This window comes from Chelon labrosus (assembly GCF_963514085.1).
Source record: "Chelon labrosus genome assembly, chromosome: 4".
Taxonomy (NCBI): domain Eukaryota; kingdom Metazoa; phylum Chordata; class Actinopteri; order Mugiliformes; family Mugilidae; genus Chelon; species Chelon labrosus.
In genome coordinates this window covers 12,672,059-12,694,554 of record NC_140340.1, presented here as the reverse complement: position 1 = coordinate 12,694,554, position 22,496 = coordinate 12,672,059, and the positions used below count along the sequence as shown (strand labels likewise).

The window sequence follows — 22,496 nt, the reverse complement described above, 5'->3', positions numbered from 1 at the left end:
AGAATCTAAAGCAGAAACTAATGCAGAAGAACACTAAAGGTCTTCTCCCATTCTACTATTCCAGTTGTCTCTTCTGGGCTACTGTAAAAATATTAAAATGCAACATAGTGAAATCTGCAGGAAAAGATCCACCTCCTGATACACGAAGATGCACCTTTAAGGAGCAAGATCATGGCACTTCTTGTTTCCCAGTGATTCTACACGAATGGAAACATACTGTAATTTTAAAAATAAATATAACCGTTCTGACACGAGACGCTCTAAATCCTGCACATCGGACGTCCTAATGTCCTAAATGTGGCCCACATTTTAGTATTACCTACTTAAGGTAAATGGGCATCCGTGTTGTTCAAAAGCCTAAAAGATAATTATTAGGATAGACTTATGTTTGCCACTAAGTCGTTAGATTTCTTTTAAACTCTTAAGTAGCAGCTCGAACAGTCAATTCCTGCCGTGACTAAAACAACTTGTCATGTCGTCCCATGTAACCACCTCTTTAAAGCCTAGTTTGACATGGATTATAACACATGATGTAGCTGTGATGTGCATCGGCTCACATTTTGAGCTCTTCTGATCATTAAGAAGGAGCGAGCCTAGTGGGAAGTAACGGGGACTGTGTGTGTGATTTCTGCAGGAGAGCGAGGACGCAGTGAAAGTCCTGGCGAAGGAGAAGGACATGCTGGAGAGGGAGAAGTGGGACCTGAGGAGGCAGACCAAAGAAGCCACGGAGCAAGCCAACATCCTGCGCTCTCAGATGGACATGAAGGAGAACAGGATTAAAGAGCTGGAGGCCGAGCTCACCATGGTGAGTCACCCTGCCCCGTGGACACGGTCGCGACTTAGCTGAATTAATTCAATCACAATGGCGTCCCCTATACACTGTTATCCGGCGTGCGTGGCTTGAATGCAGACAAGGTGTGGGTTGTGTACTGGTATTGGTTCAAACACGTGCAGAAAGCCGCTGCATATCCCTTCGTCCCTTTTCCTCTCTCATAGCATTAAGTGTTTTTCAGGGCTGAAGAAGTTCATGGCCTTATTTTTTTTTTGTCTGCGGTGCCGTGGTGATCCCTCCTAGGTACAGTCGTCAGTCAGCCAGTGTGTCATTAATCTCTCTCTCCACCCTCCTTCGGCAAGTCACAGCCACCCACAGTTCCTCACAGCAAGCTGCATCACAGATCAGATTTGTTGGCACATCAGTGCCAGAGCTGCATCACTGTCAAGCAACCCGGCCACAAAAAAAACAAAAACAACTAAACTTCTACTGACTTCTCTTCTCTTCTTCTTGTGTAATGTCAAGTTGTAATTCTGGCTATTGTCAAACTATTATTCTATACTTTTTCCTATTAAGAGATAAATAAACAACAGTAATGCGTTAATCAGATGCAACAAAACTGGATTTTGTTTTCCAAATACCCTAACATGCTTGGGTACTCCTTAATCTTTTAAACAGATCGAGTATAGGCTTACATTTAGGAAAAAAAGCTGGGCACTGTAGCTTTTTTACTCACATAATCTTTTTATTGGGGACTGTTTTCAGCCGAGAATGAAAACTCACTTCATCCTCTTGTGGGAATTTGCAGCGGGACGGGAGTGAGCATGATTGACTCGAAAGAAACTGTAGACATGCTGGTGGCGATGGAAACATATATCTCCCAGTGCAACTTAGTGCCTCGTTGATGTGCTTGTAATAGTCTTTGGACAACGGTTGAGGCCCAATACACGGAGGAGCAAGTCTGATGGACACATCGCCTGTCAGACTTTGGCTGCACAGTCTACTCCCTGTACAATACTTAGAATCACTTCATTGTTAGTTTTGTTTTTCACAGCATTTGTTGGTTATAAGAAAAATGTTGTTTTTTTACTTTCAAGACCCATAATTGTTTGAGCTGCGGCTCGCATGTGTGTTGATGCTTGTTGAGGCATAACATTATGACCACTGACAGGAGAAGTGAATAACATTAACCATCTGTCTTGTATTGTATTGTCTTGACAATACAATGTTCTGCTGCTAAACTTTTGACCTGGCAGGGACCCCACCCCACAGCAGTGACACTCCTTGATGGCAGAACCCATCCACCCAGCAGGATGCAGACTGATACAGGCATACACACACAAACAGTTTAGGAACAACTCGAAAAACATGAACAATAGTACAAGGTGTTGAGCTGGCCTCCAATTTCACTAGATCCCAAACCCTCCACTCAACCCATAGGACCCAAAGGCCCCCACTAACAACATTCTGTTGCCAGACACCACAGGACACCCTCAGAAGGACCATGTCCATTCTCTGATGAGTCTGAACTGTTTTGGAGGCACAAGGGAGACCTACACAATATTAGGACGGTGGTCATAATGTTATGCCTGATGTGTATATAATGTGTATTGTGTTTCACTTTCAGCTCATCCTTAGTTTCTCATGTTTCCCAGGCAAAGCAGTCTCTGGCCACTCTGACAAAAGATGTACCGAAGCGACACTCCTTGGCCATGCCGACGGAACCCGTGGTGAATGGCAGTCAGGAGTGGGTGATGCAGGCTGACCTGCCGCTCACAGCCGCCATCCGGCAGAGCCAACAGACCCTCTACCACGGACACGTCACAGACAGACAGGGTAGGCTCTCTAATCCACTCTGCCTCGCCGTCTCCACGCTGCTCGGTGTGGCTTTTTAGCAGCATACTAACAAAGGCTTTCTCTGAGTTTTCTCATACTAACTGCGGTGGTTTTGAACATGTGTGGATATGTGTGTGTGTATGACACCTTCAGCCGTGGTTAGGATCAGCCCCTGCCACTCTCGCCAGCCCTCTGTGATCTCTGATGCCTCCGCCGCCGACGGGGACCGCTCGTCCACCCCTAGTGACATCAACTCACCTCGTCACCGGACCCACTCCCTCTGCAATGTAAGAGCTGCCTGGCCCCCTCGACCAAATAATCACGCCTCCGCAATCTTCTGAGTATCTCCTGCTCTTTGTCTTCTCCTGTATGTGTCTGTTCCTCTGTCCTGTCAGCCGTATGGGGTTCGGCCTGCCTGCTTAGTGGTGGTGGTGACGGTGGAGTTATTCTTAAGGCAACATGTTGACGTGACAGAAGCCTGAAATAGTGCATTGTGTTATTTTGCCTAGTTCAATGACAATATAGACAGCTCCCTCAATCCTACAGTAGATATGGTGATACAGTGAGCAGCTAGTTAGCTTAGCATAGGAGAGCAAAAAGCTAGTCAGGGTAGGTCCGGTCTGATGAAAAAGAAAGTGTAAAAAGTTGCTATAGCCAGGCAACTAGTGGCGACCCCAAGACATCACTGCATCACGCCAAGGAAGTTTGGCACATTCAATAACACCAAGTAAAGCGAGATTTAGTTATTTGTTAGTGCTAGTCCTAGTCCAGTTTATCCATGTTCTCATTTAATTCTTCTCTAGAAGCAGAAAAAGCACATTTCATCCGTAGAGGATCTGCAGATTGGGTTTAGCAAACCTGACTCACGTGATCTCCTCCGCCCCATTCAGTCCATGGAGGACCTGGAGGACCAGAAGCGTAAGAAGAAGAAGGAGAAGATGACTCTGGGATCCCTGTCGCGAGTGTTCGCTCGGGGGAAGCAGCGCAAGTCACTGGACCCCGGCTTGTTTGATGGTACAGCCACCCCTGATTATTACATAGAGGAGGATGCCGATTGGTGATGCTCAGTGTGAGAGCGCACGTGTGTGTGTGTTTGCGTGCGTGTTCAGTTTGCCTGGATCTGGCTTTAAGTGTGTGTGTGAGGAGCGTTTTATTTGCGAATTAATCTGGGGGGGGGGGATAATTTTACAGAAAAGCCCTACAAGAGACTGCTATCTCCATAAATGTACAGTATATCACCCTAAAATTGTATGTTTGTAAATTAGATATATATTTATAGTTGTACATGTATGCATATGTACATATATGTTTACATGCATATAAATATATATATGGGGTTACTATTATGTGTAGACATGTTTATGCTGTATTATCTTCTAACTGTCTTAATGTTTTTTATAACTGGAGACTTGAAGGACTGCTGTTCATATGTACATAGGAGCTATTGTGAAACTAGTGTTTTACTGTAAATGTCTTTTTTTTTTTTTTTTTTTTACTTCACAGTTGCTTTTATCATGCTTTGCAACAACGATTTCTACGTTTTATTTCTTATTCACGGTTTTTCCAGCCCTGTATTTTACTACAAAAGAGGAGATATTATCTGATCGGCGTTAAATTGGCCAAATTTTGGCATTTCAAATTTGCAGATCTGAGGTGTTGCTGTTACAGAATTGTCATCATGTTCATATTTATGCTGTCTCGCAGTACCTGCTGAAATTTATTCACCGCTCACAGCTCTGTGGGAAGCAGGCCGGTTTTTAGTGTAGCTCTCCTCATCCCTTTTTTATGATGAAAAGAACATTCTGAGTCACTTTAATTAGCGACTGGGCGACGAGGGTTTTCAGAGTCACTCCTCCACAGAAAACGTGATTGCAGAGATCTGAATACACAGACACTTAGAATTACAGTGATGCATATTCAGGCACGCCTCTCGCCTGCTGTCAAGACCATGTGCAAGCCAGTGCCAAAGGTTTACCACTCATCTCTGAAAAATCTACGTATCATTCTGTCATCGTTAGCGCCAGCCTCGTAACATTGTTTATGTCTGACTCATTTCTTACCCAGAGCTGTCTAACATGTGCCAACTTGAGACAAAGGAATGTGCATTCAACGCATGCATGATCCCTCTGTGTTGCTTTGGTTAGACGTCCATTCACCACATATCAAATTAGTAATCGCCACAATCCCGTGTTCCTCCTGCTTTGCCTTTTTTTTTTTATCCTTTTAACTGATTTATCTCTCCTTGCATTATGAGTGCACGATTTTTTTTTATTTCTTTTTCTATTTTTGTTTTGCTTTTCTTGTGTAGAATCCCTCCTCATTTCTTGCAAATGTGGCTCTAATAAATCTGTTAAATGCTTTGTAATTTAGGAACTGTTGCATAAAAGATGAAATCTATTGAAGTATTTTATTTAAAATGAGATAAAACAAGAGATACACTTCAAATATTTATCTGCTGCAGCTGTTGCAGCCAGATGTCGAGGAGGTTTTAGCATTTTCAAGATGAATTATAATTGAAATGAAATCTTATTTTAAAAATAAAAACTAGTAACTGAATACATCTTATGTGGTAGTTTTCTGTTCCATGAGTAATCTTGTTCTTGTGTCCCAGTCTAATGTGTCTCTCCCTCTCCTCCTGCCATTTCTAATGGCAACTCTCTCCTGCCAGTGAGTAACTCCTCATCTGTGATTACCAGCTGTCTGTTTCTGCACTCTGGGGATTATTCATATCACTCATTGGAAAATACAAGTTTGTGTTAATGTGTGTTTTTTTCGGAAACTCTTTAGAAAGATGGTGGAATGCATGCAGCATTTTTGTCAGCATGTGGAGACGAATCAGATCAACACACAGAGTTCATCCTGGATTCGTCAGTTCAGTATGAATCAGTGTCTCCTGTTTTTGAGATGGGCGGTTAACGGGCAGAAGCATGATGTTTTATGAATAATCCCTGTGTCTCTAATACATTATCCTAATGGTCTTAAGTCTCCTCATAATCATCGGATAGTATTTTAACACATTTACCAAGCACTGTAGATTTAAAACTGACCAAAACCGCTGAACCTTGATGAAACAAATAAATGGTTTTGATATTTAGATGCACTCAGGGATGGAGTTTAATCTGCTTTTAAATCTTGTTAGCCATTTCCATCTACTGTACAGGTCATTCACAACACTGAAACCCAGTGAAACTTTCTGGCACCATCTAGTGGCTTGTTGAGCTTACTATAAACAGAGCCACTTTTATGTTCTTCAAATGCAAACACTTTTAGACTTTTATACTTAAGGTTAGCGTCCTCTGTACTGTTAGATGTGGAGATGAAATTTTTTATCTTTATTTTGATGCCATCTGATTTGCCATCAGATTGTCTCCAGATTAGTCACTTTCTTGATTTCCATATCCCTCTGACCCTGAACCTCTCCCGCACGCTACGCCATAACTTCTCCTGACCAATCCAGACTCTGACAGCCTCACACAGCAGAGCCTGTCTGACGGAGAAGAGCAGCTGGACCGCCTACAGCAGGCGGAGCTCACCCGAAACACGTGCATGTCAGTGTGGAGGGCAGGTGCAGTCCAGGCCTGGATGGAGGTTGTCATGGGAATGCCCATGTACACCCGAGCCTGCTCTGAAAACGTCAAAAGTGGCAAGGTATGCCTTTGGTACATCTGGATAATTTGGTGTTTGTTTGCTTTTTGCATTAAAAACGTGGCATTGTTTAGCCGAGGGGCTTATCTAAGGTGCCGTTCTTTCTTGACAAAGAACTGGATTTCTGCTTCTTTAGGTGCTGCTAGGCCTGACAGATGATGATTTAGAGTTGGGTCTGGGCATCACTAATCCAATTCATCGCAGGAAAGTCAGACTGGCCATCGAGGATTATAGGAGAGCAGAAGGGGAGCAAGGGTGAGTAACAGAAAAGAAAATACACAAATAGGATTAAAATAACTGATCAGCAGCAGTGCAATGAAACTAATTTAAATGATAGATCTTAGTCACATGCATTTAATTGAGTATTGCTCCATAATTGTATACCATAATATAATAATTAGTGTACTTTTTAGTCCACTACATTTACAATTATTTACTTTCACACTAATGCATATTTTTGTAATAATCCTTAAACACTTTCATGCTGTACTTCATACGCTGGACTTTTACATCTAACTGAGTGGTTTCCAATGTGTTACCGCTACTACCACGCTACGTTACCTGCTGCTCATCTCCGTCTGATAATCTTCTAGACTATCAAAAGCATCTGAGCTCGACCATCACTGGGTTTCAACATCGTGGCTGAGCGACGTGGGGCTGCCTCAATACTCCCAGACCCTCCAGGCTCACTTAGTGGACGGACGAGTGCTGAACTCCCTCAGCCGCAGAGACCTGGAGGTCTTCCTCAACATCAGCGACCAGTTCCACCAGACTAGTCTACTCCTGGCAATCCAGCTCCTGCAGATGCTCGGCTTTGATAAAGAGGTCAGACTGTAGATTGCATCACGATACATGAATGAGTGAAATTCCTCTTTCCTCAGCGGCAACTTTTACTCATCTGCGCCGACAAAACTGCATGTGATTTGCATCGTTATCCACCGTAGCTTGAAGCACACTTTAGACCCCCATCCTTCCCTGATCTCTTCTTGTGTTTTCATTAGCCCCTGCCATCTTAGTGCTTGCACTGTTACCCGTGTGTTCTACTTTCAAAGGCCCTGCAGGCACGGCGGACAAAATGTGATTACCAAAACCGGGACCCCATTGTTTGGACATGCCACAGAGTGATGAAGTGGGTCAGAGACATAGACCTCAAGGTGGGTGGGGCGGTCAGTGATGGTATTCCCCTTTTTTTTGCACTGGAGATTTCTGTGCCAGAGTGGAACCAGATACCACAAAGTATGAGTTTTTAGGAATCCCTCAAAAAATAATGATAGCTCTGTTGCTCTGATGCCTTAGGCTGCTGAAAGAATATAGAAAAAATAACAGTAGTGGGGGGAAAAAAGACCACACAACCTGAAGGGTTTTCTGGGTTTAAAATCACAATGAGTAATATTTTGCCTTTCTTGGGTTTTCAGCCTCCTATATTTTGACATGTTATTTTTGGCTAACGCGTAGCAACAGAAACTAAACCACTTTTCTTGTGCCACAAAGAGAAACACTAAGTAATAAAAAAAAAAAAGAAGCTTTGTCATAGTTTGCCTATAATTTCCATCAGATTTAACTTTATGACCGAGCAGACATTTTTAGCAGGACCATGGATAGAGTACTGAGGAACACACTGAGCGCATTTACGTTCTGCCTCTTTGTTGTGCTCTTCAGGAGTTTGCAGACAACCTTCAGGGTAAAGGGATTCATGGCGCTGTGATGGCTCTGGATCCGTCCTTCGACACAGACGCCATGGCCAAAGCTCTGGGGATCCCCAGCAACAAGCACATGCTGCACCGGCACCTCTACGAAGAGTTGAAATCCCTCTCAGTCCCTCACAGGTAGATTAAAACGCTTCAGTCCTTGTTTCATACTTTCATATTTCAAATGCAACAGCTGATTTAATCTCTATTTTTACCATGAAGATAAACTTTAACGTCAGGGATATGATGAATAAATGAATGACAGTGTCTTGTAATGTGTTCACAGTAACGCAGAGCAAGGCGCTGAGGTCGTCGGTCCCTGTTCGCCTGTGGCTGTGAACCGCTTTGCCGATGAGAGGGTGTCTATGAGAAGATCAGGAAAGGTATCACATCCCTGGAATATTAAATATTGAAATATACAGGGCCAAATCTTTGGAAGTTTAGATGCTTAAAATCTTATTGATCAAGCAATAGTAGCAGCAGTGGAGCTTCCAGCTGGAGCCAAATTCATTCTGCAGCAGGACACAGACTCAAATCACACAGCCAGAGTTATAAAAAACGATCTTCAGTGACAGTAGGAAGAAGCAGTGACTCTGATACAGTCTGGTAGCAGGTTACAGAAGAGAGACTGGGACATCTTAAAGCCACAGAAGAGCTGTGGTTAGATATCAACGATGCTGGAACAACCTTCCTACCATGCAGTGTACAGAGCTTTTAATTAACTTTGCTTATTATTGATATATTTCTGCACAGTATTTAGTATTTGGTGAGTAAGTACCAAGTTTTAGCCAACATTTAGTGACACATTTTAATAATACATGTCTTCCCTGAGCTTTATTCCTGAGCAGTATCAGTGTTTAATTTGTCACATACATGCAATCAAAATTACTTGCAAAATTCTCTGTAAACGCTTCAGTTTTACACGGCTGACGAGTACTGTACCATTACTAACATGCTTTAACAAGTAGTGGTAGCGAAACACCATTACACAGTTATTAAATTACATTTTGACAACACATTGCTCCTTATTTGTGTAGTATAAGAAACATCCAGGCGAATCGTTTAAAAAGGATCTTACTGGGATGTTAGGGAGAGATGGTTTGAATGAAATGGAGGCATATTTCAAAACATTTCATTTTAATTGAAATTGTTTTTTTAAGAACGCGCAGTGAGAAAATGTTGTTAACCTAGCCGAGTACTCCTGTTTTTGTTGCTGTTTGGTTCTTCGTTAGAAAGCAGACAGACAAACAGGAAATGAGAGACAGTAGATGGGAACATGCACCAGAGGCCTCTAGTTGGATTCAAGCTGAGGATGATGAGATTACACGGTCATAACGAACACTTAGGACTGCAGGACGCTCCTGTTTGGTATAGATTTTATTTGACGGCTTTACTTTTATTCCAGCAGATGAGGTTTCAGGCGACGTGCCACGCTTATATAAACAGGTCGGCGTCTCGTTTTGGATACAGTGTCTAAAAAGAAACTCCGCGTTCTCTTTTCTGCCTTTTTATTTTTCCAGAGTCCGCTGAGGTTGCGTGCCAACAGCCACTCTGTGGAGCGAGGTCTGGGCTTCCACGGCAGCTGCGGCTCTCTGCCCAGAGAGGCCAGAGTGCAGGCTGTCCCCCGTGCCAAAGGCAGCCCGGTGCACACCTACAAGAGTGTTGAAATCACCAATGTCTGAACCAGCTTCTGCCATTGAGATATTTACCATTGTTTACAATATAATTGTATCATAAAGACCTGCGCTTGATTTAAGAAGTCTTAAAGGAGTATATCATTTAATTTAATGATTCAAATGTATTTTTATTTGGACCAACATAAGAATAATACATACTAAACAAAAAATAGAGTTGACTAAATGAGTTTTATATATTATTGAAAATGTATACTGACATCATAGATGAAAAGAAGAGAGAGGAATAACTGAAACCAGTGTTTGATGCCTTATAGGTCTTATATGATCTTAATAGGACTCTACATTATTACTATTTATTTACTATTCTAAACATGTTGGTTGTTTTTCCTGTTGTTGCACATGCAAGTAAAAGAAGGATCATGATTGCATTATAGACAAAAAATGTATTTTAATACGGTTTTATTGTAGAGGCGTGTATCTGCCGTTACTCTGACTCGACCAGGGCCCTGTCCCTCCTACATGGATAGTTAAATTATCCAGATAAGCTGAGGATTTGAGTGTATTTTTCCTGGGGTTGTCAGAGTTACAACTCCTTAAAGCCAAATCTGTAAAGTATTGTGACAAAGATCCTCTACGTGCACTTATTTCATCGCATTCCTTCACTGCTTTTGTCCAAAATGGCTTGCAACAAGCACATTCAACCCACCAAGAGCTGGATATCATCCAAAACTGCATCCGCTATAAACAAATATAACCATGCTCAAGTTGTTTAGAAATGTTTGGAGACATAAGTAAATGGTGGCAACCCCAAAGATGACACAAGGTTTAGGTACCTTGATTTAAAAAGACAGTATGTTAATAAAAATAGGATTTTAACTGAGAACATGCTATTGGTTGAGCAATGGGTGCAATCTGTCTGTGTTATTATCAAAACTTTTGTTTCATATATGAGATTTACTGACTAAATAGATATACAATTAATACATTTACTGTGGTATGGTGGCCAAAAAGACACAAACTCAACCAATAAGTTTCAATTAAAAAAAAAATAAAATAAATATAGCAAGGAAGACAAGATGTCTAAATAACATATTAAACTGTTAATTTGCCGAAAGCGGTTAACAGGATTCTGATCAACAGTTGCATCTATTAATGAGATCTTCATGAGATCACCACTTAAGAGTCACCTGCGTGGCCAGTGGGGAGGATCTCAGCAAACATTACTCACAGTCTTATTACATTCACTGTTAATAAATCATGTCTGTCAGCAAGAAAATGTGGAAACCCCAGACTGTAAAACAAAAATGGACGCCATGACAGCTCCTCTAAACTGAAGCCGAAGCATGTTGAGCTCCCCCTGGTGGCTGTCTGCAGTATTAGTTATAAGCCACGCCCCCTCCTTAATAATGGATGGGACTTGGGCCAAACTAAAACACTTAAGTACACCTCAAATACATTTTTTTTCAAAGATGGTAGGGTAGTTAATGTAGTGGTGATGGATAAGATAAGATGACAAGACATAAGATAAGATAAGATAACAAGACATAAGATAAGATAAGATTTTATTAAGGGTTTATTTGTCACACGCACAGTTATACATAGTATAATGCACAGTGAAATGTATTTTTGTATGTGCAGCCAGTAGTAAAAAGAAGTAATACAGTAAAAACAGTAATAATTACACATAGCACACAAGGTAAAAAATATAAGTATAAATATATAACTGAGAAAAATAAAATAAAATAACGTAACATAAAATACAATAGAATAAAATAAAATATAAACCGTAAACTTGAAATGTAAACTTAAAAGAGGGTAGCTTGTATATACATGCATTTACAATATTTTAAAAAGCAGCTGCCAATAAAGTGCAGTAACGCAGTGGTGCTTAAGTCCAGTCAAGGCTCAGAGTTGAGCAGACGGATGGCATGGGGACAGAAAATGTTCTTCAGTCTTTGTCTTCAGACAGTGGAAATGCCGGCCTGATGGCAGTAGGGAGAAGAGAGAGTGTCCAAGGTGACTGGGCTGTTCCAGGATCTTCTTAGCCCTTAACCTGCAACATTTTTCATCCTGCAGGTTGGGGAGGGGGGTTCTGATGGTCCACTCCACTGAACGGACAACCCTTTTTAGGACCAGGATGTCCTGCCTGGTGCAGTTTCCCCATCCATGTGGTGATGCTCCCACACAAGATACTCTCTATGGTGCAGGTGTAAAAGTTACTGAGCACCTTGAGAGGGAGCTTAAAGTCGTAAGGAGGTAGAGACACCGTCTGGCCTTCTTCACGATGGTGTTCAGGTGTTGAGTCCATGACAGGTCCTGTGAGATGGTCACTCCCAGGTGAGTCACCGATAATAAGTGGATGTAAGATCTGGGATGTTTCTTCAAGTGTCCGTTTTTCAGAGAAGTTTTGTTCAAGTTTGACGCTATAAAAACAGCACATGACATCATGATGATTGACAGGACATTACTGCGCACACTCTGGCTCTAAACATGGACGTTCGCATCAGTTTGACCATTGAGAGGAAGTGGAGACGCGTCGTCCATTTTGTTTTTACAGTCTATGCAGGAAAAAGTCAAAATATAGAGAAGCTCAAAATAGAACAAAATGCAAAAACAGATGTGAAAAGTTTCTGTGACTCTATTGTCCCATTGCATGCTGGGGAATTTCCCAACACTCTCAGACCCATCCCATCCAAGAGTGCACTCTTATTCATCCAGGATTAACAAATCAGTCCTCAGACTGCCTCAATCACTTTTGAAGGACAGGGCCCTGAACGGCGTCACGGCACACTAGGAAGACAGCACCAGTAAAAGACACGAAACATATGACAGAGCTAAATTTATCACCAGTGTTACGCAGAAGTAGCTTTTGTTTATTTTATGAAACAGCAGTTTGTAGCACACAAAACAGTGTTTACTTGCAAAAGCTGTTGCCATCAGTGTTACTTAAATCTTTTGCGGTTTTTACTTAGATGTAAAAGATTTTACTTACAAAAATGCTCCTCTGTGATATGTAGATAAAATAAACAGCTGAATGTTTGATTATGAAACTGATAATGTATCCGACTGAATTGTCTCCAAGTGTTTGTACTCTGTGCTCTAACACAGGCCAACGCTCTGTGCTCTTATGTTAGGAGTTATCAATGGAAGGGGTGTGAAGGTATATTTTGTACAGTAGTGTTGTGTCTTATAACAAAAAGCCATTCTTGAGCATGAACACTCTCTTTAAATCCCTGGCTGACACCCTGAGGTCAGTTCAAATAGCAGAAAACAGGTTTGTCCACTATCTAGGCGTCTCCCCCAGTCAGTAGAGAAAAGTTGTTTAAGCGGGAAGATCAGACCAGTTCAAACTTGTTTAGAGAAAAAAAGAACAAACTCAACTTGTGTTTACTCTTAACACACACAGCAATATGTACTTACATCTCAGCTGACAGAGCGTTTTTCGATCACTCCAACTTTAAAGGTGGATTTATTATTACCTGCTACTTTCAGTGCAGGCCTGTAATTGTTATTCATTAGGAGGAATGTGTTAAAATTTGTGTTAACAATTTTATCCAGACATTATTTTCCTGAGAAAATTTTATGTGTTTGCAAGTAACACCTCTCTCTCTCTCTCTCTCTATAAAGTTTTCTTACTTTTTATCATTTTATTTTTTATCTGTTTTTATTTATTTAACACTTATGCAACCATCCGGGTACTCCAGCTTCCTCCCACCATCCAAAGACGTGCTCATTAGGTTAATCTGTGATTCTAAATTGGCCATAGGTGTGCGTGTGAGTGTGAATGGTTGTCTGTCTCTCTATGTTGGCCCTGCGATGGACTGGCGACCTGTCCAGGGTGTACCCCCGCCTCTCACCCGATGACAGCTGGGATAGGCTTCAGCAGACCCCCGCGACCCTTAACAGGAATAAGCGGGTACAGAAGATGAATGAATGAACTTATGCAACCAACAAAGCTTCATGGAAAGCGAGCTATTTCAGGAACACTTAAAAAGGAAATTATCCTTCAGATGTTTGTAATATGAGGGTTTAGCCTGAAACTATATTGATGAACTGAAAAGAAGAAGAAAGAAAGAAAGAAAGAAATTCGGGTTCTGTACCAGCTCCACAGATGTATAGATAACTTGAACAACCTTGGTTTCTATGGATAAGAGGCACTAGGGCGAATTTTGCAAATTGTGCAATATGTGTCCTTGTCCCAACATTAGGTCAAGTGAGACTGAATGGATAATATGGTTAACAAACTATGGTTTTGTGTTATTATTAGGATAATTAGTCTACAAATAAACCATCAACAGAGCAGAGCATGTGGACATTAAAGAGCTTGCCACCACACAGGCATGCCGAGGATGGAGCAGTGCTGCTATTTATCTCACTGTTATGAGGTTGCCTGATATTACAAACAGAAAAATGTAGCCTCTGCCAACACAAATATATTACAAATCATTTTTTATTGATCCACTTCCCAACACCTGTAAAACTCTATATGATATAATACTTTTTTAGAAACACAGCTCCTAAAAACAACCCCGCCACAAGACCCAGCTATCCTGGCGCTTTCATTCCCAACAAGATCTTCCTCAGCTGAGGTCCATCTGTCATCTAAAATTAGATGGAGCAGGAGATCATGTGATACCACTGAAAGCTGCACCACAGTGGACCTAATGGACCCGTAATGTGCATGAAGCCGTAATGGCCGAGACTATAAAGATTTTTGAAGTTGCTTTCTCAGAGCCACGGCATACCGTAACGGCGGTTTGTTTGCTCCTCTACACAACGAAGATGCAGCTTGCAAGTTTGATAGGTTTGTGTTCAGTTACATTATGTTCACAGTCACAGATAAAATTATTTCTCTGTTAATTAATCAGTCAGTGAGGAGCTGGTGCAAAAGCAAGCTGTTGGCATTCAGGTTAAAAGAAATCTGAAGACGTTCTCTGGGCTTTGGGGGGGGGGGGGGGGGGGGGGTTACATTACCTGAAAACGGCGTGAATCAAATGATAAATGATTGGGAAAGTAACTGGCACAGTAATCAATAAGGAAAATAATATTTCACTGTGGTCATAAAAAATAAAAATAAATAAAAATAAAAGAGCAATAATGAGGAGAGTGTTCTTTTAAATAATTTTTACTTTTGCAGACAACCTACTTTTTTACTTTTATTTTTTATTTTATTTGCATATAATTAGTTTTAATATATTCTGGGCGTGTCCTGGTGCCAATAATTCGTCCCCATGAGGAAGTTTACCTGAGCAGCGCTAGGACCAAGGGGAAAAGAAGTCCCTTTACAACCAGGAGAGGGGAGGTGTCACTCCGGCTGGAATTTGTACAAAGTTCCTCACAACTATATATTTATATCTACAGCGTCAAACATATTGGGAATAAATCCCCATATGGTTTTAAAACGAAAAGGAAAGCTCAGTTGTGATTTCCTCGAATCGTTGCGTCTATGTTTTCTTCCTCTTCTACCCTCTGATCTTCCTGAAAACACCTGCGCGGTTCAGGTAACTCACCGATGAAGAGGGAAGTCCTTGTGCGCTGAGCGGTGAAAAAGGTAAGGCCTCTTCCAAAATCAGCTGCACCGCGACGAACGCAGCGACCAAGACCTTTTAAAGATTACAGCTGCTAAATGAGTTTCAAGGTGTTTTGTGTGAAGTTATGAGGTGTGTTCAATCAGAGCCGCTGTGTCCGGATCAGTTGAGATCAGAGTGTCGCTCCTGTGACGGGGACATGTCCTTCCTTCTTCTTCACAAATGACTGTTGTGGCTACACACTAGTGGGGCCGACACTCTCGCAGCTTTTTAGCCACTTATCTGCTCTCATGGTGTCACCCTGTTAGTGAATAAGAATCAGCAGCAATTAGGCCCATCTATAACAAAGGATAGACAGTGTTTTAATGCTGGTAATGTACTGATGTGGGTCAGGACACACCCATGCATACTGTCTAACAGGCCTGCAACTCACAGAAGAAGTGAAGATTAGAAGTGACACACAGATTCTATATGCAGTCAGAATCAGAGGCTAGCAAACATTACTTTGAGCCTGGTAATGCTCACAGTACAGTATAGTTTCAGTTATTGTTCTGCAGTCCAGGATGCTACACCTTATCAGTCAGTCAGTCATCACCAGGGATGAATGAATGAATTCAGCCGAAGAGGAAAAAACTCAACATGACATATTTAGATGGTAAAATCCAGAGCTAACAAATATTCAGTCAAATCAGTTCTTCCAGACAAATGAGATCAAACCATGTGTACCAAGGCTGCGATGCACTGATTCCACTCTTCTCTTCTTGTGCCAGTTACGTTACCTCATCTACTGTAATGGATTACAACTACGTTTAAAAACCTGTTTTACGTCAATCATTTATGTGCAGACCAGACACTAAAAGCTGGAGCTGGCAGCGCGCCGTGACTTAATGAACGAGACGAGAAGTTCATAATTAAAAATAAACAGTGTTTAATGTTGGTATTTGGGACATTAGATGAAGCCGTTAGAGGGTCAGTGCATTTCATCAGAACACAGATGTGGTGGAGGTTTGATCATGTGGCTCGTCCCCTTTGAGTTGGGTTCTTCCCGTCCTGTAAAAAGGAAGTTATTCACCGGGTTCTTTAAATCGTCCTGAGACAATATGGATTGTTGTTGGCTACATCAACAAATTCAAATTCATGAAGTTAACCTGAAACTATGGATATGTGTGGTTTTAACTCCCACATCGAATTTAGATGTGAATGCCCTGCACTAAAGGCAATATTCATAATATAACTGTATCTAGATAGGTACAGATAAGGTAACAAACATTGTACCAGTGTGCAAATATACACTAATCAGGCATAACATTATGACCACCTTCCTAATATTGTGTAGGTCTCCCTTGAGCCTCCAAAACAGTTGTGACTCATCAGAGTATGGACATCGTCCTTCTGAGGGTGTCCTGTGGTGTCTGTCAACATAATATTGTTAGTGGGGGCTTTTGGCTCCTATGGGTTGAGGGGAGGGACCTCTGTGGCTCAGGCTTGTCCCAGTGCGTCCCACAGAGGGCCTTGACTTCTGCATTTACATTCAGTAATGAGGTGTTGTCTGGGCCAAAAATGTTTTTCAGTTTCTTCTTGTTGAGACAGAATTTAGATTTAATTTCGCATTACGCATTTGTGAAAGCGTAATCTACCCCTCTGAGACTATATGTAGTGTCCTTTCTCACATCTTAAGAGATGGGTTGTGACACAGTGTCACAGTGTGGATCCATCCCTCTTGATGTTTGATTATGTACAGTGTAGTGTGTGGTATACAGAACAATATCTTGATGCGCACTAGCACCTTTTATGCACAGAAAGTTTCAGCCTTCGGAATAAACTCCCTGTGAGTTAAAATCAGCTCAGTCTGAGATTACATGCAAGACTGAGTTAATTAAGAATTTTTACTTGAACTCTTCCTGGTGTTAAAATACTCCTCTACAGAGTAAAGTGTAACTCTAAAACTGAGTTCATTTTGATATAAACTCTTTATCACTGTTTAAAGAAAACACTGTATTTCATTAACACTTTTTTAGAGTTAACATTTATTTTACAAGTCATATATAAGAAAATGACCATAGCAAACACCATCCTGTTGATTTATTGCTTTTATTTCGGTATTATTTTCAAATTGAGTACATCTGTTGACCGCTGCGGGTCAGGGAGAGCCTGTTGACTGTAGTGGAAGGTTTCTCTTATCTTCTGGAACACTAAGTCAGGGTCAGTTGTGTGGCGAAAAAGAGACATGGCTTCCATACATTCGCTGGTCCTCTATGGTACCGTGAGCTCTTGATGACGTGGGACCTGGTTTTAGCGCCACTCTGCTCTGCAAGTTTTTGATCTGAATGTTTTTTACATGCCTCTCAATAAAGCCTTTGTTGCTCTGCATGTCATGGAAGTGTTTGGGGGAAGAAAAGGAAAAGAAAAAAGGAAAGGCGATGTGACTCACAAGCATATACTTAATATATATAGCCTGCTGTCAAACATACTCTTACATGACATTACTTGATAAGGAGCTACCTAAAAAAAAAAAGCATTAATCACCTTCTAAGTGCGCGTCGTCAATAATTTACGAAGTTTATCAGAAATTATCTTTCATTACCGTCACACAGACATGCAGAGTACACATGAATGGAAAATTCATTTTCAGAAGAAATGGTAAAGACAGTTGGCTAACAAGCTGTGGGAGCGGCTACATGCTCGAAGTAATGGAGTGAAACATGAGGGGTTAGGCTACGTTCAACACCAAGTTCGCAACAATTGTGAAACCAGCGCTATATACGTAGCAGATAACTTAAGAACAATGACAAATTTCTAAAGTAGTCCTTTGTGCTACTCGTTTCCGCGCCACGCTGCCTCGTCAACTCAGAGACGGTGTTAAGAGACTTGTTCCTGAACACCAGTGAATGAACTCAAAAATATAAGCCAGCGAGTAACCGTGGACACAAACTGTAGTCAGAGTTAAAAAAAAAAAATTGCTGTGTGGTCTCGCTACCTTTTTATAGTACAAACATTACTGTTAGTACTAAACATTGTTACTGCCCAATTAGCGTTCATGGATTCAGTCTGCTGTCTATACTGACGTTTATTGCAGGATGTCATTATTGAGCCTCTCTGCAAATATATACTTTTTGCCTTATGTCAATACACACGGGTGAAATAGTAACAGCATTGCGAGTGTGTGAGATTTTATGAGTTGCAGTTGCCAAATGTGGCCAAAAAAAGCGTGTTGTTGTGTCACTTCATTCTTTGTGTGTGATTCCTCCCTGTGATTCCTCCCTGTCTCTCAGTTTCATGTTCGTCAAGTTAAGACTTGTGTGGGTCTGCCTACTTTTTTGTTTTCTTACACCGTTCCGTACTACCTGATTTTCTGCTCTGTCATTTCTCAAAAATGCAGGTTTTTGCTGCGTCGCTCTGTTAATGTGATGCTCTGGTCTTAGCAAGTGTGACACGGACCGAATTTGAGCACGTTGACCGACATGTTCCCATACTGTAATTTAAAAAAAAAAAAAAAAAAAAAAAAAAACAGCGCACCAGAATTTTCATTGTATGCTCAATACAGTGACAATAAAGAATCTTGAATGTAAATGCTTTAATACAGAGGCAGTTAAAGTGCAGATTCAGGCAGTGTTTTGAGAAGCTCTTTGTGATAAATATCTTTCTTTTTGTGCTGCAGATTGTCCTGCAGGTATGTGTTCCAGTCGGGGTATATGTGGCGGCAACAACCGCCCCAACAGATCGTCCAACTCAGAGACCTCCGGTTCAGGTGCCCACTATGCCCTGTGCGCCCTGGGTGTGGGGCTCATTGCCCTGGGCATTGTCATGATTGTGTGGACAGTGATACCCATTGAAGGAGAGGGCTCAAACATCTCTCCAGCTCCGCCAGGAAATTCCACCGGAGAGCCTGAGAGCGACGGAGACGGAGACGGAGACGAGGACACAGATCGCACAAAGTCCTCGTCAGTGGCACTGGTGCTAGTTGGAGTCGGGGCCGTCATGTTGCTTTTGTCGATTTGCCTCGGTGTGAGGAGCAAGAGGAGAGCTCGGAACCGACCTACCCAGCCAGAGGCTGTAGGAGCCCCCTTTATGGAGCACGTAGCAGGGGAGCAACAGGCGTGAGTGATGACCTATGGTTCTGTCCTTACTCCTAGTGCCAAACAGTTTGAAATTTTTCCCCCTTGAAATGACCCAAAGAACCAATGAAGATGCTAAAAGTAGTACACTGAGTGCTCTTGTTTCAACTTATGGAATGGAAATTGAAAGTGTTTGACATGTAAACCCAAAATGCAAAAAGTGGTTTACAGAAATACTTGCTCTTGTAGTGTAAATCTAGGATCTGTTTTGGAGAGCAGGACGTTTTTAAGATACGTTTGCATAAAAAATCAGAGAACCTCCTCAAACCTTAACCATAGACTGATGCGGACATTAATGTTAAAGACGGTCCTAAATGTTGTCACATATTTTAATAGAAGTCCGTCCTAAACATTTATGTGCTGCTGACCGTCACACTATTATGCACTTTGAAAACAAGTTTAGTAGCATCGTGCCAGACATCTAACTCAAAAGGAGAAATCTAACTCAGCTTATGAAATATTTGAGGAGCTTTAATACTGTTGTTCATGGTGCTGTTATTATATTTAACAATGGATCAAATGTAATTTGAATGTAATGAGGAAGAGGCTGTTTTGGCTGTTTTGTTTAATCTCTTGTTTTCATTTAGAAGCTAAAGAATCAGATATTTAGCTCATAGGTTGATGGACACCAGAGCAGGGTTGTGATTAGGGCTGCAGCTATCGATTCTTTTTGTAATCGATTAATCTAGCACTTTATCGATCGATTAATCGATTAATCGGATTTTTTTTTTTTACGTTTTTAAACAACCAAAACAAATAATGCATAACAAAAATTATGTGGCTGTAAAATGATCAAGCATTTGCCTTTTATTTCTCAAAAAAACAGAGAACTCCAACTCCAACATTTGGCTCCAAAACTAAGCCCATTTATTGCAATTTAATACATAATTTCTGGGGTGAGCCTATTTGCTATGATAACCTAGCAACCTGTGTGTTTGTGAACACGTCCTGTGCGTGAGGAACAGCACGTGCCCCCCCCCCCCCCCCCCCCCCTTAAATATAATACTATAATAATAATAATATATATGGGAGTATTTGGCCGCTATTCGAGGAGAATTTAGTAACGTCAATGATTCTGATAAGCTCAGGCCGGTCGCGTTCGCCTCGCGGCCGCTCAATTTGTGATCCGCTGCGTAAATCCTTCGGCCGGTCGTCCCGATTGCCACTCCGCCCCTGGGCTATACTGTCTTGCAATTGAACGTGAATAAGTTTACTTAAAAACATCAAAGCTAAACATCATATCTACTCAAACCGCATCATCACATCGCTACAAATACAGTATGCAATTAAAATCAGCGAACATCATTTAGGTTACGTTACCATGTTTCAGCGACGCTTGGTGAAACAGCATGTGGATGTTTTCTGTTTAGATGCTGGCTCATTGAGCTTGTACTGCTGTGGTACGCCAGGTCTACTTTGCAGTATACACAATGTGTCACGCGCTAGTGGTGTGCTTCGCATAGGTGCTTCCAAAACAACGGTCCGTGTGGAACAATCAGATCCCTGCGCGTATAGTGCGCGTCATAGGAATTTAACGAGGCTTCGAGGCAGAGTTTTTGCCTCGAGCAATTTTTGTAATCGAGTTAATCGAGTAACTCGACGAATCGTTTCAGCCCTAGTTGTGATCACATCTTTACATCGCCCTCTACTCGGTTTATTGGTCAAGATTGCGCAGTTATTGCGAGTTATTTAGTCGTGTGTTTTGTCTACACTGCTTTCTCACCAAGTGTCCTCCTTTGCATCTCTTTTCAGAGCTGTTGACCCGACTACGTTCAGCGTGCCGAGCTATGAGGAGGTCGTTGGCAGTGGCGACTACCCCGTCCGTGAGAGCAACCTTCGCCACAGCACCTCACAGCTGCCGTCTTACGAGGACATCCTAGCCGCTGTGGAAAATGAGGGAACAGAGCCCCCTAACAACTCCACGGAGGACACGCCTCTTAATGATCCCGAACCGACCCCCGATCCACCTGCCGCAGAGGCTCCCGCCGAACCGGCCGCCCTCGCGCCAAACCCCAGCTTGCCCACGCGCAGCAGTAGCCGTGCCAGCCGCTTACTGCGACCCCTCCGAGTGAGGAGAATCAAGTCGGACAAGCTGCACCTGAAGGACTTCCGCCTGCAGATCCGCAGCCCCACACAGAACCCAGTGACCATTGAACCCATCACTCCACCTCCCGTGTATGACAATAAGATGCCTGAATTACAGTGATGTCTCACTCTTATTGCCTGTTTCTGATAAAGTGAATGAATAAGATTTAATGGACTAACGCTAACATTTTTAAAAACTCATTTTCAAGGTTGCTATTAAAAAAGTAAATGTGACGGCAAGCGGCATGATGGAGACACACTTCTGAGATGAGAATATTCCTGGTGAATCTCTTGTGCTGTATCACTGATGCTCGTGATATTTATTGTTATATCGCATTACTCAGTTTTGATAGTTGAGATTTTTTTTTTTTAAACACCATTCTTTAATTTATGTTCTTGCAGCCTTTCAGATTTTACTGAACAGACAGTATGTTCTCACCTTAACAATAAGTTGTTTATTTTGATTCTGATCTGTTGTGTGAGAAATGTGAATCTTGTGATTTAAACGAATAAGTGGGAAGGTGATTATCTGGGTGATTTTTGAGTCGTGTTAAGTATCGGATGTATAACTTTTTGTAACGTTTAAAAAAGATGCCAAAGATTTATGACTTATTAGATGTTGGTTTTTGTGTTGTTTTAAAACCCCCTGTCTTAAAGAAACTGGTTGACTGGTGTTGAAAAGTACAAGTCTGATTGACTGTGTTGCTATATTGGTGAATAAATGTTTTTTTTATTATTATTATTTCATTTAAGATCTGTTGCAAAATATCACTGAAAATTACTTTAACGTGTTTGCAGTTATTATGTTCTGTCAATGCCAAGATCACTTAAAAAAACGAGTAGATCTACTTAAAACAAAGTGCATCGGTGTCACATTAACACTCAAAAAAAAAATTCTACTCTTTTAATTATTTGTCTTAATTTGCATGCTGATAGAGCTGTATTTATTTTTGTAAATGACAAATGCTGTAATTTTTCTGTCGGTTAATAAAATCTGTAGATGTTTGGTTTGTTCTTTTTTTTTTTTTCTGTTGCCGTGACAGGTTTTACAATATGATTTATGATCTTTTTGCATATTTTGTTCTTTGGTTTTAATTGTCATTGGTTAATGTTTAGCACCCCCCAGTGGTTTGAAAGGATAAATGATCAATCCAGGTTAGTGTTAAACTCACAGCCATCTTTACTCTACT

The 22,496-nt window shown here is 41.5% G+C and overlaps 3 protein-coding genes and 1 long non-coding RNA gene across 5 annotated transcripts in view; all 4 read left to right on the top strand.

The window, feature by feature from the left end:
- The window catches only part of LOC311486959 (kazrin-like), a 55,612-nt gene extending 50,448 nt beyond the window's left edge, over positions 1-5,164 (top strand). Inside the window, exons 5-8 of one of the 2 annotated variants that reach the window (XM_084543003.1) lie at positions 635-805; positions 2,428-2,608; positions 2,762-2,895; positions 3,499-5,164. In XM_084543003.1, coding sequence (XP_084399129.1) covers positions 635-805; positions 2,428-2,608; positions 2,762-2,895; positions 3,499-3,669 — 657 coding nt within the window. In that variant the 3' untranslated portion in view covers positions 3,670-5,164. Of the gene's footprint in view, positions 1-634; positions 806-2,427; positions 2,609-2,761; positions 2,896-3,411 lie in introns of both variants that reach the window. The other variant, XM_084543004.1, reaches the window with a different exon arrangement.
- Positions 5,165-5,399: 235 nt separating this feature from the next.
- On the top strand, positions 5,400-7,090 carry LOC311486909 (kazrin-like; the record flags this gene model as incomplete). The annotated part of the gene is made up of 4 exons (XM_084542931.1): positions 5,400-5,484; positions 6,066-6,256; positions 6,390-6,508; positions 6,847-7,090. The coding sequence occupies 4 exons, from the start codon at positions 5,400-5,402 to the stop codon at positions 7,088-7,090; spliced, it is 639 nt and encodes a 212-aa protein (XP_084399057.1).
- Positions 7,091-7,187: 97 nt separating this feature from the next.
- On the top strand, positions 7,188-9,976 carry LOC311486961. The gene is made up of 3 exons (XR_014699012.1): positions 7,188-7,407; positions 7,913-8,324; positions 9,462-9,976. It is a non-coding gene; the product is annotated as an uncharacterized lncRNA (long non-coding RNA).
- A 4,793-nt stretch (positions 9,977-14,769) lies between these two features.
- On the top strand, positions 14,770-22,496 carry tmem51b (transmembrane protein 51b). Its single transcript, XM_084542427.1, has 3 exons — positions 14,770-15,129; positions 18,765-19,203; positions 20,974-22,496. Exons 2-3 carry the CDS (start codon positions 18,779-18,781, stop codon positions 21,425-21,427), a joined length of 879 nt encoding a protein of 292 aa, XP_084398553.1. The 5' UTR covers positions 14,770-15,129; positions 18,765-18,778; the 3' UTR covers positions 21,428-22,496.

Coding starts and splice junctions, on each gene's coding strand:
- tmem51b (XM_084542427.1), top strand. CDS start 18,779: ATGTGTTCCAGTCGGGGTATATGTGGCGGCAACAACCGCCCCAACAGA. Junction 19,204..20,973: donor GTAGCAGGGGAGCAACAGGC/GTGAGTGATGAC, acceptor ATCTCTTTTCAG/AGCTGTTGACCCGACTACGT.